This window comes from Bidens hawaiensis, unplaced genomic scaffold (assembly GCF_021521415.1).
Source record: "Bidens hawaiensis isolate Kalapana, Puna unplaced genomic scaffold, B.hawaiensis_p1.1 tig00014205_1, whole genome shotgun sequence".
Taxonomy (NCBI): Eukaryota; Viridiplantae; Streptophyta; class Magnoliopsida; order Asterales; family Asteraceae; genus Bidens; species Bidens hawaiensis.
Window position 1 is genome coordinate 26,484 of NW_027492223.1, and position 15,010 is coordinate 41,493.

The 15,010-nt window shown below is 34.1% G+C and overlaps 1 protein-coding gene across 1 annotated transcript; it reads left to right on the forward strand.

Moving 5' to 3' along the window:
- The first annotated feature begins 14 nt into the window (after positions 1-14).
- Positions 15-2,771, forward strand: LOC143546078 (uncharacterized). Its single transcript, XM_077037822.1, has 5 exons — positions 15-162; positions 786-1,138; positions 1,212-1,307; positions 2,156-2,215; positions 2,298-2,771. The coding sequence occupies exons 1-5, from the start codon at positions 60-62 to the stop codon at positions 2,481-2,483; spliced, it is 798 nt and encodes a 265-aa protein (XP_076893937.1). The 5' UTR covers positions 15-59; the 3' UTR covers positions 2,484-2,771.
- Positions 2,772-15,010: the final 12,239 nt, after the last annotated feature.

Below are 15,010 nucleotides of genomic sequence, written 5' to 3' on the forward strand. Positions count from 1 at the left end.
TCATAATCATAAAGATACATACTAATAACCAATATGTTTGGTTGGTATTCATAGGAAAGATGAAACTTGTACAAGGTGTTCTCCGGTCTATTACACCTGCCATTTCGCCTACTTGCCAAAGGTTTTCAGTTACCAGAAATTTGGCTACAAGTAGTGCTTCAGGTACTTTCCTGCAAAACAAAACAAATAACTAATTATCATCGTTGTTGTTGCTGGGGAACATACTATAGAAAAGCAATATGCTTTCTGTATTTTTCTCATAAAAGTCTCTTTAACAAATTTTTGCACATTTTAAACCAACGTACTTTCTTTTTTTTATCTCATTAAAGTCATTTAACATTTTTTACGCCTTAAAGATTATCCACATGTTTAATTTGAACAAAATTATGATTTTTTTTTTACTTATTAATACCACGTGAGGAAAGAATTGAGATGATATGTGAAAAGACAGAGTTTGTTTAGTGTTTTGTCTTTCATTTCCAAATCCAATAAGTTATGGTTATAATGATTTTTATCGCTATTATAATGTAATACGTCAAATGATGTTTTCATGATTTAAGATTTTAATCCAATCATATTTAAGGGATATTTGTCTTTTTTTTAAAACTAACTTGTTAAGGGACTTTATAATAAAAAAGAGAGTTTATTTTTTTTACTGTTTGTGCAAAAAATTGTGAAGAGACTTTTACGAGAAAAAACAGAAAGTATGTTGGTTTTTTATGGTATTTGTCCTTATCATTATTGTTATTATTCATATTTCAATTTTCGACTTTGTTTCTGCACAGCAATCGAGACCGATGTAAATGCCAACTCATCAGAAACCCTGGAAGACTTTGAACGAAGCATATTCGGTGATCTTCCAAACCGCACTGTCGGTCCAACTTCCTTTTATCAAAAGTTTGATCAACAAAAAACTGGTCAAGGAATATCTGAAATGATGTCTAGGTTGAATGGTTCTAGAAGATCGGGATATTTGGACGGTCTAGATGATGGTCTGACTACTTTGACCGACGGTTTGGATGGAAAGTTAAAGGATGCTGCTACTTATTTTGAGTATGATGTGAATGAAGTTGAGAAAGAGGATTATAAGTTTAGACCAGATGTCACATTTTGGCCTGGTAATACTTATGATGTTAAGGTATGAAGTGTAAGTAGTTTTTTATGTTTTTTTTTTACTTCAACAAGTTTAATAAAATCTTGGGTTTGTGCAGGATCTTGATCTAACTAAACCGGGTGTGCGGAAACCGGCGAAAAGATTAGAGTTTGAAGTATCAACCGAGGAAGTTCTAGAAAAAGCTGATTTTAGGGTGAGCAATTGTAATTTTTAGTGGTGTAAATGTGCCTAGCCGAGCTGAGCCCGAAATCTACTAGGCTTGAGCTTGGCTCATTGACTTAGTAGAGCTTGACTCATTGAAATCTCTATTTCTAAAGCTTGAGCTCAGCTCGTTTATTATATATTAGTTAGTTTATATACATTTAATTATTTTTGTATATTTGTCAATTTTAATTTTGATACATGCCATTATATACATATTATAATTTTGATAAATACCATTATATGTATAGAAGCTTTTTAGGATCAAGCCCGGCTTGTTTCGAGCTCTATTTCTAAAGCTCGAGCTCGGCTTGTTTATTATTTATTAATAAATTTATATACATGTTAATCATTTTTATATATACTTTAATTATCTTTTTAGTATATGCCATATACGTTATATTTTTCATAGTTTTATGTATACCAATAGTTCTTATGTAAATATATATTTATCTGTATTTAAATAAACTTTTTTATAAGTAATAGGTTTGTTTAGGCTTGGGAGCTAGCTCAAGCTCAATATGTGAAGCTTGGGCCGGGCTCCTTTATTAAACAAGCTTATTTTTTGGATTGAGCCTGGCTCGTTTCAAGCTTTTAGCGAGCTGATCTCAAGTGGCTTGGCTCGTTTATTAAACAAGCCTACTTTTAGGACCGAGCTCCGCTCATTTCGAGCTTTTAGCGAGCTGATATCGAGTGGCTTGGCTCGCTTAGTTAAGAAGTTTATTTTTAGGATCAAGCTCGATTCGTTTTAAGCTTTTAACAAGCTGATCTCGAGCGGCTTGGCTCGTTTACATTCGTAATTTAAAACGTTTTCGACTTAGATTTTGTGCATGCGTGCAGAATGTGAAGTTTCTTGCTAACTTTATAACCGAGGCTGGAGTAATCATCAAGAGGAGCAAGGTGAGAAATAATATAATTAGTTATATTATAAAATATTCAAATCTTAATTACATTTTGAAGTTATTATTATTTTTTAATGTAGACCAAAATTAGTGCGAAAGCCCAGAGAAAGGTTGCTCGAGAGATAAAGACGGCTCGGGCGTTTGGATTAATGCCATTCACAAGTATGGGAACCAAACATTTTGTTTATGGTAGGAATATGCAGGATCTTGACAAAGACTATGAGTATGAAGTCTATGATCACAACTTTGTTGATGATGCTTCTTAAAGCCCGTTTTCTTTGAGCTTCGTGCACGTGTAAGGTTCTATATTCATCATGAGCCGATTCATTTTCCGAATGAAATAAACCTAGTGATCTGGCCGACTGTTTGGTTTGACCCGGGAAACAATATGAAGAGTGCACACATGCTTCTAATGGATGCACGGAATCATTATAAACAAACATTTTGAGAGTGATTATGTGATATGAATAATTACATAGAGGGCGCGACTGCTTGACAAATTCTGATTATTTGTGATGTTAATGGATACTTTCGAAGATTCTGTGTCTTGTTTGTATGTTTTATAATATAAAGTTAAAAATAAATTGGATTATGAGTTTAGGTTTATTTTTAACTGCATTTTTAGTGTAGTAGTAATTTAATGGTAAAAGATCATGTATTTCTACGTAAGTACATGTTAGTTGATTAAAATAAGTATATAAAGGAACAAATAAAACTTAAAAACAGGATGTCATATTTCTAAGCAAAACAAGATATCATATTTCTATCATCTATGTATACAGTTGTTTTCAAATTTATTTTTGTTATAATTTAACTTTATATAAACGATTATTTTAATAACTAGACCACAAAGGATTGGAACAGGTTACACAACTGATAAATATTGAATAATGAATATTGACTCATGACTGATTTGAGTAGGTTTAGTGGATTGGTTGTTTAACTAAATTTTGTTAGTGATGAAATTATTTTAAAATTGTTAGCTCTATATTGCTACGTATTAGTTTAGTAAATATGTATAATATTTAACATGATACAAAAAATAACTTATCATATTTTTTAGAGTAGCTTTTAAAAAACTTGGTTATACTTATAACATAATCAAAAGTTCAAGTTGGTTTATGTTGAACCAAAACCGTCTGTGATACAACACGTCAGGTTGAACACTCTTAAAAACTATTTTTACTTTGAGTTGAATGGATCACTGAATATTAAAATCTATATCTAATTTTTTACTTATTAAAATTTCATATATCATTTTAGATTCATTGTTTCTTTATTTAGGCTTTATATATTTTCAATATTGTGTATATGCACGTTAAAAAACAAAAGTAGTTTTATATTTTGTTTTAAATTAGTTTTATATATTTATATATCATGCGATTTTAAAATCGGCCTAGCTAGTGGACCAGTAAACCACAAGTTTGATAACAGCTATGAAAATATTGCGTTAAAGTGAAAGCGGAGTTAAAAATATAAAAAAAAAACTAAAATAAAAAAAATAAGGTATCATATTTTAACATTATATAAGAGATGATTATATGAGACAATGAAGAAGGATGTTGTGTATGTTTTGAGCATATTTAAAATGTTAACACAAGAGGCTTTAATGATGAAATTATTTTAGATATTAGTTGGGTACGTAGAAACAAGTAAGCGCCCATGTCTTCAAAGATACATACATGGGCTGTTTCTTTGTCATTTATCAATATTTAAGATCTGGTTAATGAAAAAGTGAAAGAGGGTTGTATTGTCTCTTAAATAATAGAAGGAAATGATTTTTGGAAAGAGTTTTTACACTTAAAAGAATAAGAATAATAATAATAATAATAAGTTCAAGCATTGGAATATGATCAAATGATGGGTAAATTTTCATGAGGAGTAGGAATCTTGATACGTCAAAATATATATATATATATATATATATATATATATACATACTAGTTTTTATCCCCGTATTACAGGGATTGCTTTATATTTTATATTATTTGTTTTTAATATTTATTTAATTTTGAATTTTTATTTTTTTATTGTACGATAAATTGTTTCACAAATAAATGAGATGTTATAACCCGGTTTAAAAGCTATATGGGTTTGATGAGACCCAAGACCTGTTTAATTTTTTTAATATAAATTTGGTTTTTTAATTATAAATAATATATATCTTTTTTTAAATAAATAAGATGTTAAATTTTAGTATATCCCTATTTTATAGGATTATTATATCAAATATTTGGTAAGATTAATTTTTAATTTAATGAGATATTATACCCCGTTTAAGAACTGTCTGGGTTTGATAAGACCCATACTCGTGAATTCGGGTCAAATGCATGAAAAGTCTTCATTTAAAAATGAAGCAAATTTGGTGACTCCAAAAAAAAGGGGAGCGACCACATCGCGACACGTAGGATTTTTATGTTTTCGTTTATATATATTATAGATAATGAATAAGACCACCTATGCTTAGGCGTTTTGGGGGGCGCGTTTTGGCCCAAAACGCCGGGGAACACCGCCCCCCCCCCCCCTCCCGCCGTTTTGGGGTTTTTTTGGAGCGTTTTATACATAACGTTGTGAATTGGCTCAAAAATCAAAAAACTATCCGTTGGGGTTACCGTTGGGGTTACCGTTGGACTTTAAAAAAAACTTTTAAAAATATCAACTAAACTATACAATAAAAACAAATTCAAACCTCATTTTTTTACAAAATTCTTTCTACTACTTCTCTACCAAATATTTTTACACGATTCTTTCTACTACATTTCTACAAAAATATTTTCGTTTAATAACAACCAAAATGTTCTCGGTTTTGGTCAATTTGCCCGTCAAGGCAACGCAAGCAACCAAAATCCACAACCGAACTCATCTACCGCCCCGATGTCAACCGTCCCCGTCCCTCAATCCCCATATCCGTTCGAAGCGCATATGGCCGCGTACATGTAATATCTAAGTTCGGGAGCCCCTTTACCAAATACGGTACCCGGTTTCCAAAACCCAATCACAAACATTTTTGCCAGTTCGGGTTCCCAACCAGACGACGAGACGGTGCCGGAGACACAACTCGTCCCGGAGACTCGCAACGGTTCAAGCCAACGCGGACGTCCGAGAAAACACGCAAAAAAGCCCGTCGGCGAACCTCGGGCTAAAAAGAACAACATATCATAGAGTATCGACGAGTGCGAACTATGTGCTCTGCTTGTGCGTGATATCGGAAGATGCCGAGTGCGGTATGTTTTTAAAAATATATATATATTTTTTATATTTCTTAGAAAAACATTGAACTTGTAATGTTTTTATTTTTTTTAGCGAACTATCAACAAACGGACGTATTTTGGCATATAATTAAAGAGTTGTTCAACGAACTTGGCGGGGACTCGCGTCAAGAAAAAAGGCGTTGACAAAGTATCAACATAAGGTCTCGGGGAGTTTCCAATACTTTGGCATTTGGAAACAATATCTGAGGTTTCACCCGAAATGGGGCCCGGTTATAGAGGCCAATACCAAAGGTGGTCCGCCTAAAAAAGGTCTAAAACATCGTCTTCGGTTGATCCAGGCACGCCCCGCTCCGACGATCGAAACTTTAACCTAAGCGATAATGAAGTCGGGAATCCTTATGCGGATATTACTGAGATGCCTTGACCGGGGGTAGAAGAAGCAAGGGAAAGGGAAATGGGAAAGGGGTCGCGTCGTCGTCGGCAACGAGTTCGAATCCCGAAATGGAAATTCATTTCAAAGAAATGAACATTCGACTCAAAGATATATAAGAACTTGGAGCTAAACGTCTTCAAGTAAATTTGGACGCCGTCGAGGTATTTTGAAAGGAATGAATTGGACGACATCGAGGTTCTAACAAAGGAGTTATCCGAAGACGACCCGAGAGTCCAACCTCTAATAGCAATTCAGCAAAAGAAACTTTTTGAAAAATTCATGTAGTCTTATTAATTTAATGTATTTTTTTTATTTTAATTTAGTTTTTATTTGTGAGTTTAATGTATTTTTTTTAATTTTAATGTAGTTTTTTAATTTTATATTCATTATTTAAATGAATTATTATTTAAAAAAACAAAAACAATTAATGGTGACTAGGCGTCACGTGACGCATAACGCCTGGGGGATGAGCTTTATGATTACACCATGTTTTTGTATAAAACCATAACTCTAACTGGCGTCACGTATCACATAATGTCTGAAATAAGACTTTATAACTACACATCGTCATGGAAAGTGTGTGGGTCACAATGGGTGTATCAAAATCAACGTTATTTATGGTTGGAAGAATAAAACATGTGAAATCAACTTTTATTTATTTCGATAGTACTTAATTTTCTTCATGGACCAAAGTTACTATCTTTCTACAAATCAAACATTTTTTTCCTTTTGATCCTCGACAGTACTTTAATATTTTGCATGTAAATTTTTAAGTGTGTTTTAAATGGATGCGTCATGCGTGTGCCATGACTGTGTTTAAGAGTGCCCTACCTTGGAAGACAACCGTCATACAAAGTGTGTATATCCGATATAATGATGAGCCAATTTAGGTGACGCGACACAGGGCCGGCTCCGAGAAAGCAAAAAAAATTTGGGCCGAAGGCGAAAATATTTTTGGGCTTTAAATAAAAGAAGTATTTTATTGGGTTTAAACAATTTTATTTTATATGGGTTTACTTTGTTATAACTTGGGCTGTGTAAAAACTTTTGTATTAAAAAAGGATTAAACATGTGTCAAATGGGACTTGAACCCATAACCTTTTGGTTAGGAGTAATACCCTTTGTCACTAGACCAAACTATTTTTTTTTTTCGAACGGTAACTTTCATTAAAAAGGCACAACTAGCAAGTTGCTAGAGGCTAAACCAAGAAAGTACAACTTAAAAAGAAAAATTACACCAATCATTCCAAGACAAATATTTGAAAGACGATCTATTTTTTATCCAAAGATATGCCAAGGACTTGATGTTCTCTATTACTTTTAAGAGGTTAAACGAGCTCCTTGAAAAAATGACATCGTTCCTCGCCTTCCAAATACACCAACAAACCGTAACAATGATGCCTAGGAGAACCTTTTTCATTTTGTAACACAACAGGGTCGTGGTGTGAAGATTGAGAAGGTCCCTAATAGAGTGAGCATAGATTGGAGGTGTCTGACACCAAGAGCTAATAGCATTCCAAACTGCCATTGCCAGGGGGCACGAAGTAAAAAGATGGCACACGAAGTAAAAAGATGGCAGGAGGTCTCAACATCTTCACCACATAAATCACAGCCAATCGAACCAACAGGTATGTTTCTGAAAGAAAGGGCCTCTTTAGTAGCCAGTCTATCCATTGCTGCCTTCCACATGAAAATATTTAATTTCTTTGGCACCCAATTGTTCCAAGGTAACACAAACGAGCCAGAATGACCATAGACTTTAAACAAGGTTGTCTTCATGGAAGCCACCGTGAACGTGCCCGAAGGGTCCCCAAGCCAAACCCAATTGTCTCTAACATCTGAAAGCTCAACCTGCCTTAAAAGAATGTTCAAATCTGTGAATTCAGCCGTTTCAATAACATTTAAGTTTCGTTTTTTCCACTTCCAAAACCACGGTTGGTTTTGCCCGTTAAAATATTCCGCAACCATCCTGTTCTTGTGAAGTTCTATAGAAAACAGATTCAGGAACTGGAGTTTGAGCGGTTGTGGCGCGACCCAACAATCAACCCAAAACCGTATATTTTTCCCGTCTCCAATTTTACCTGTGATAAGATTGGATAGATTGATGTTAGAGGAAACAGGGTAATTTTCCAGCTTTGCAATGGTGTTCCACACTCCAGGGAGACGTTTGGAATGTGGCAAAACAGGCCAAGTTCGATCTGTTCCATGTATCGACAAAATAATTTTTCTCCAAAACGCATTTTGCTCGGTTTTAAACCTCCACCACCATTTCATAAGGAGGATGGTATTTACATCCCGTAAAGGCGTGTGTCCCAAACCGCCCGCTTCGATCGGAGTTGTAATTTTTCCCCAACTGACCCAACAAATTTTATTGTTCTCCGCATCGCCCTCCCCCCCCCCCCAAAAAAAAAAAAAAACTTCCTGCGTTTAGCCTCCAATTTGTCGATAATATTAACCGGGGCCTTATAAAGCGAGAAAAAGTATGTCGGCAGGGTCTCCATAACCGACTTCAACAACGTTAGGCGACCCCCAACCGACAAAGTAGAGGACTTCCATCTAGAAAGCCTGGTATTGAACGTATCCAAAATATCATCCCAATTTGAGATTCGGTTCATATTAGCTCCCACCATGAGACCGAGATATTTGAACGGCATCGAGGAAGGAGAACAACCAATAGAGTTGGCTGCGTCTGTAATATCCTGACGATCGACTTTTATACCAAATAAATTAGACTTGTTGAAATTGATTTTGAGCCCCGAGACCAAATAAAAACATCTTAACAAACGGCTCAAGTTCAGCACGTTATATTGAGACCACTTGCCAATAATAAGGGCGTCATCTGCGTAGAACAAATGGGATAGCAACGGCCCGTTGTTGGGAGTTTGAATACCATGAAAAATACCTTTTTCGCTGGCACATGATATCATACATGACAAAGCTTCCATTGCGATTATAAACAGAAAAGGGGAAAGGGGATCTCCTTGACGAATGCCTCTTGAAAATTGGAATTCAAAACTCGGCGACCCGTTGACCAACACCGACGACCGAGCCGAAGATAGGATACCCCTAACCCACCTGCGCCATTTGTCGGGAAAGTTCATTTGGGATAGGACCGAATCCAGGAAGTCCCAACTAAGGTGATCAAAAGCTTTCTCAAAGTCAATCTTGAAAATAAATGCTTTTTCTTTCTTCTTTTTTAGCCATGAACACACTTCATTAATAATCAACGGCCCATCTATTATGTTCCGATCTTTAACTAAGGTCGATTGGGTATCCGAAATCACATAACCAATCACCGCTTTTAACCGATTCGCTAAAAGTTTGGAAATAATTTTATTCAAGGAACCGATTAAACTAATGGAGCGGAAATCATTGAAACCGTAAGGGTCGGACACTTTAGGGATTAAGGCGATAAACGAGGCACCGCGCCCTTGAGACAACTTATCAGAAGAAGAAAGAACATCACAGCATTGCAAATATCAGGACCAATAATCTCCCAGAACCGTTTGATAAATCTGAAGTTAAAACCGTCCGGACCCGGGGCACGGTCAACCCCTCAATCCCACACCGCCGCTTTGATCTTAGAAATGGTAAAAGGAGTGACCAAAGAGGAGGCGTTTGCATCCGAGAGTTTCTTGATATTATGACAATTTAAGAAAGGTCTGTTACGATCAGTTTCTTTGAAGCGCGAAGAGAAGAACTTTAGAGCTTCTCGTTTTACCAACTTCGGGTTGTTGCACCATTCGCCATTAACATACAGCCCATGAAATCGGTTTTTCAGATTCTTGGCGTTAATGATCCCATGTAAGTAGGCGGAATTGTCGTCTCCAAACGAGGCCCATTTAACCCGGGCTTTTTGTTTCGCGTCTTTTACCCGTTGCGAACCCAAATCTAAAAGTCGAGCCATACATTCTTCATGAACCCATTGATCTTAGTTCTTCGGATAAAGGAGAGGATTCTAAAGCTTCATCTAGGATAGACAACTCTTTAGAAAGACAAACATATAATTCCTCTTCTTTAACCTTCGTCTCACCAATCCATTTTTTTGCACAAGTGAAACGTCTTCCTTTCATGGCAAATTCCGAGAGGTTAACATTGGAGATAAATTCATTGAAATCTCTTGCCTCAATGGAATTAAAAAACTGATTTTTTTTCTATCTTCCGGAGATCTAACTGCGTTGAAATCCCCAAATTCCTTGTCTCAAACTTATAACCAATTCTATCTCTCTCCACAGTTGCCTCTTAGCCGTGAGGCTTTGGGGAGCATAAACGTTCAGCAGATTAATCACCATAAAGAGACAACACCACCTGATCTTCCTGAGATTAGAGGACGCATTAAATATTAAACTATTGATTATCTAATTAGGTTTAAACATTAAATATACATATTCTATTTCATAAAAATACAATATAATTAAAAAATAAAAAAAATTCCGGGCCTAACGGGTGTCGGGCCTATGGCCGTCGACCACCTTGCCTCACCCCAAGGCCGGCCCTGGACGCGGCTGTCCAGGCTTTTACTGTTTTCGTTCCCTCACTTCTGGGTACATGTAGCCGATGACACCTCCTAGTTTAATGCCCCGTTACAGGAGAGAAGAACCAAATTTTGTTCCTAAGTATATTAAAAATTATTTTTTTTTCAAACGACAAATCAGTGGGACTTGAACCCAATATCTTTGCCTCCTAAACCCAGGTGTTTGAAGGCTTTGCTTTTGACGTTGGATCACCACTCCATTGGTTTAATGTAATTTATATTAAGTTTTTGTAAAATAATGTTGTGCATTTGTCTTCACGATAGTTTTTTAGATTCAAACATAAATAATGATAGAATCCAGGATTATACAAAACTTAATTTAGATATAACCTTTGAAATCAAATTTAAATTTAATGCAATAAAAGCTTCTACCGTTCAAGTCCAATGCAGCCATTAAAACTAGACTGCATTTAGTCGTGGAGTGTTTCTTAAACAAATATTTTTCATCAAAACAAACAATCATGAAACAATTCATTAAGAAACTAATACATAGAATATATTAAAACCTAGTTTTATACTTATAACCACAATTTAGAAAACATTAAAGCGTCTTTATAATCCTTGTTAATCTTTTCTTAAAGATTATCAAATATTCAAGCTCATTGCCACCCAACACATAAAATAGTTGTCGGGCACCATCACTATTGGTTGTTGGCCGGTGTCATTAGTAGTCATCGACGCCACTCACCACCATGGGATGTTTATTTTGTCTAGTTTAAGGTTAGTTAGCTTATGCGATATATTTTGTTGTGGACAACCATCAACTCACCCACGTCCCAACACGACAACACCTAATCCAACCTAACCATAAGGGGTTCGTGTTATTCAATGAATTTAGAACAAGATTCAAAAAATTTGGATTTGGTTTATTAAGACAATATAATAACCCAAATACTGTTATAAACCGCTTTAGTTGTTCATATAGGGCAATTCGGATGAACAGGTTTGTATTTTGTAGTACTTCAATTAGGTCATACATATAGTTAAAGTTAGAATGGGTTAATCAAAATTGGATAACTAAAAAAGGGTTAAGAAAAGATGCTTGTTTGGTTTTTTTCAAGCTCAAAAATGATGAATTACTAAATTGTTTCTTATGTATATTCATCTAAATATCATACTAAACTAATCTACTATTCAAGTAAAAAGTAAAAACCTCTTAAAGTTCAGATGATGAAGACAAACTATACTTTATCTAATCTCATTAGTTAGCATGGTATTAACGATACATGTGACAATAACGACTAACGAGTTTACATAGTATACAAAAACTAAACCGGCTCAAATCTAGATAACAATTGACGTTGTCTACCTTCACTTCACTGGTTGATGCCTATCCCGCTCCCATCAACGTCGGTACCACTCATCTCCACCGTTAATTATCTTATAACCTTAGTTTCCTAAATCTCTTTTTTAACATGCTTTTCAACTTTTCAATAACCTAATGAATAAAGAAATAGAAAAGTTTTATACGAAAGTAGAGATAGAAAGTGAGAATGTTTCCAACTAAATTAATAAATAAAATTAATATTCCAATGTAAGAAAAGTCTTTTAATAAATTATTTTTTTTAGCTTTTCTTAAAATATGTAGGTGGACTAGCTTTTATGGAATTTGGACTAAAAAATGTCATGTTTTGGGGCAGGCGTGGTCGGTATTTCAACGTTGTTTGCGAGTGTTTTTCCGCCCAACAACTCTTTAAGACGACCGAATCTGTCATAAAACCTAAACACCACCCAATCTCAACCTTCCACGTGGCACATATATTTCATTTTGATCAGTCTGTGACCCAATTAAAGTCACAGCCATTTGGACCCAAAAAGTGTGTGCAAAAGCCAAAAACGTCATCCGAGTACCAGTACGTCCACGTCAGCAGAAGTGGGCCCCAGTTGGAAGAAAATAAGTGGGGCATGATTACGAAATGTCAGTCCAGGTTCCAAAGGTCTTCTTCTCTCTAGTCACCACCACACCCATACTATCAAAGTTTGTATTTTTGTAAGTTGTTTTCTTAATTTTAAATAATTTAAAAATTTTGTAATATTTTGTTATTTTAATGATATATTATATGTACCCGTGACGATGATTTTATAGTCTTGTGAGTTTTTCAATGTCGGCTCGGGTTGAACGTAGAACTCGTTTGGATTGTACGTGGAACCGATTGATTGATAAGTTCGATCTTAAAACCGAATAACGTCATAACTTATTAGATATTTAGGAAAGTATTAAAAATCTGGAAATATAAGCTTTTCAAAATTGAGCATTCTAATATATACCCCTCACTTGTGGTCTAGTTATAGAAGACACAATTCTTTAATAAAGACCCAAGTTCGAATCTCACTTGTGTCATATTAAGATGAATGTTGGTAATGAAAGATTTGAGCTAGGTTTTGGGCAGAGGTTGTAAGTTCGAACCCAAAACCCACCCGGGTTTTGGTCCCACCGTGTGTTACGCCAGAGAGTTCTACTCTTGTGGCGGTACAACGATTGCCAAGTCCAGCCGACAGTTTGGTTTCCTGAGGGAACGCCCAAGCGAAACTCTGAAGCCAGTGTGAACCCGGTTAAGACAACATAGTCCGACCAAAGTAGGGCATCGGGGCCTCTAATTTCGGAGAGTACGGGGCCTAAATACCAAGAAAGTCACCGTAAAAAAAACTAATCTAAATATATATATACTAGTTTTTATCCCCCATATTACCGGGGGGGAGGGTTGTTTTATATTGTTTGATCTAATATTTTTTTTTTGAATTTATATTTTTTTATTGTATGAAAGTTAATAATATACTTATGGTTTGATGATAAATTATTTCACAAATAAATGAGATATTATAACCCGGTTTAAAAGCTATATGGTTTTGATGACACCCAAGACACGTTTATTTTTTTACTAAAATTGGTTTTTTTAATTATAAATATTATTTATGAAAGTTAATAATATACTTATGGTTTGATAAGACCCAAGACTCATTTTTTTACTATAAAATTGGTTTTCTAATTTAAATAATATATATACCTTTTTAAAAATAAATAAGATATTAATTTTTAGCATATCCTATTTTATAGGATTTTTTCATCAATTATTTGGTGAGAATAATTTTTAATTTAATGAGATGTTATAACCCGTTTAAGGAATATCTGGGTTTGGTAAGACCCATACCCATGAATTCGGGTTAAATGCATCAGAAGCCTTCATTTAAAAATCAAGCAAATCTGGTGACTCCTAAAAAATGAGGAGCGACCACATCACGACACCTAGGAGTTTTGGGTTTTCGTTTATATATATTATAGACACTAGTTTTTACCCCCCCCCCCCGAATTACGGGGGTTGTTTTATATTATTTGTTCTAATATTTATTTATTTTTTGTATTTATATTTTTTTATTGTATGAAAGTTAATAATATACTTATGGTTTGATGATAAATTGTTTGACAAATAAATGAGATGTTATAACTCAGTTTAAAAAATATATGGTTTTGATGAGCCCAAGACCCGTTTATTTCTTTTACTATAAAATTGGTTTTTTAATTAAAAATAATATTTATGAAAGTTAATAGTATACTTATGGTTTGATGAGACCCAAGACCCGTTTATTTTTTTTACTATCAAATTGGTTTTTTAATTTAAATAATATATATCCTTTTTTAAAATAAATAAGATATTAATTTTTAGTATATCCTATTTTATAGGATTTTTACATCAATAATTTGGTGAGAATAATCTTTTATTTATGGAGATGTTATAACCCGTTTAAGGAATATCTGGGTTTGGTAAGATCCATACTCATGAATTCGGGTTAAATGCATAAGAATTCTCCATTTAAAAATCAAGCAAATCTAGTTACTCCAAAAAAAGAGGAAGCGACCACATCACAACACGTAGGATTTTTATGTTTTCGTTTATATATATTATATATATATAACAATTCTTAAGTTCAAATTAAGGTAACATACTATTAAATTCTTCTTTCTTTCCTATAACCTTTTTCGGTAGAAGCAATATCCTATATGGACTGAATCAAGGTAATTAGTAATTTGTTAAGGAAGAATAATATGCAGCCTTAATTGACCGGAAATATCATATTTTTTAACTTAAATTATATTGTATTGCACCATTTCTTTAAGGTAAAATATATTTAGTTTTTAGATCACTAAATCACGTACGCTTTAAAACTACACAAAGCATTCGTATTCCGTGCTTCATCACGTCTATAAAACTTTACTAAAACTTATATTTATCAATAATTTTTTTAAGAGTCTCTCACTTCTCATTCCACTATAATCCATATTTAATTAAATAATACCTTTTTTTTTTCATTTTTCTTTCACTAAAATAACATGAGAAATATAACACATATCATAAGATAAATACTTATTAATTAGGTATATGTATTATTTATTTGATGTAAATTATCATATTATCTTAATAAAAAGATTTAGGTAGTGTTTGATACAAGTTTATAGATAGTGTGTGTTGTTTGTTGGCATTATGTGCCGTTTGTTATAAAATTTTAACGTTTGAAAAAACAAAATAATATAAATAAATGAGAGAACTGAATAAAGGTAATGAAAATGCGGGGATGTTTAGGCTATGTTTTGTGAAGGCACCATCCATGCCACATGGG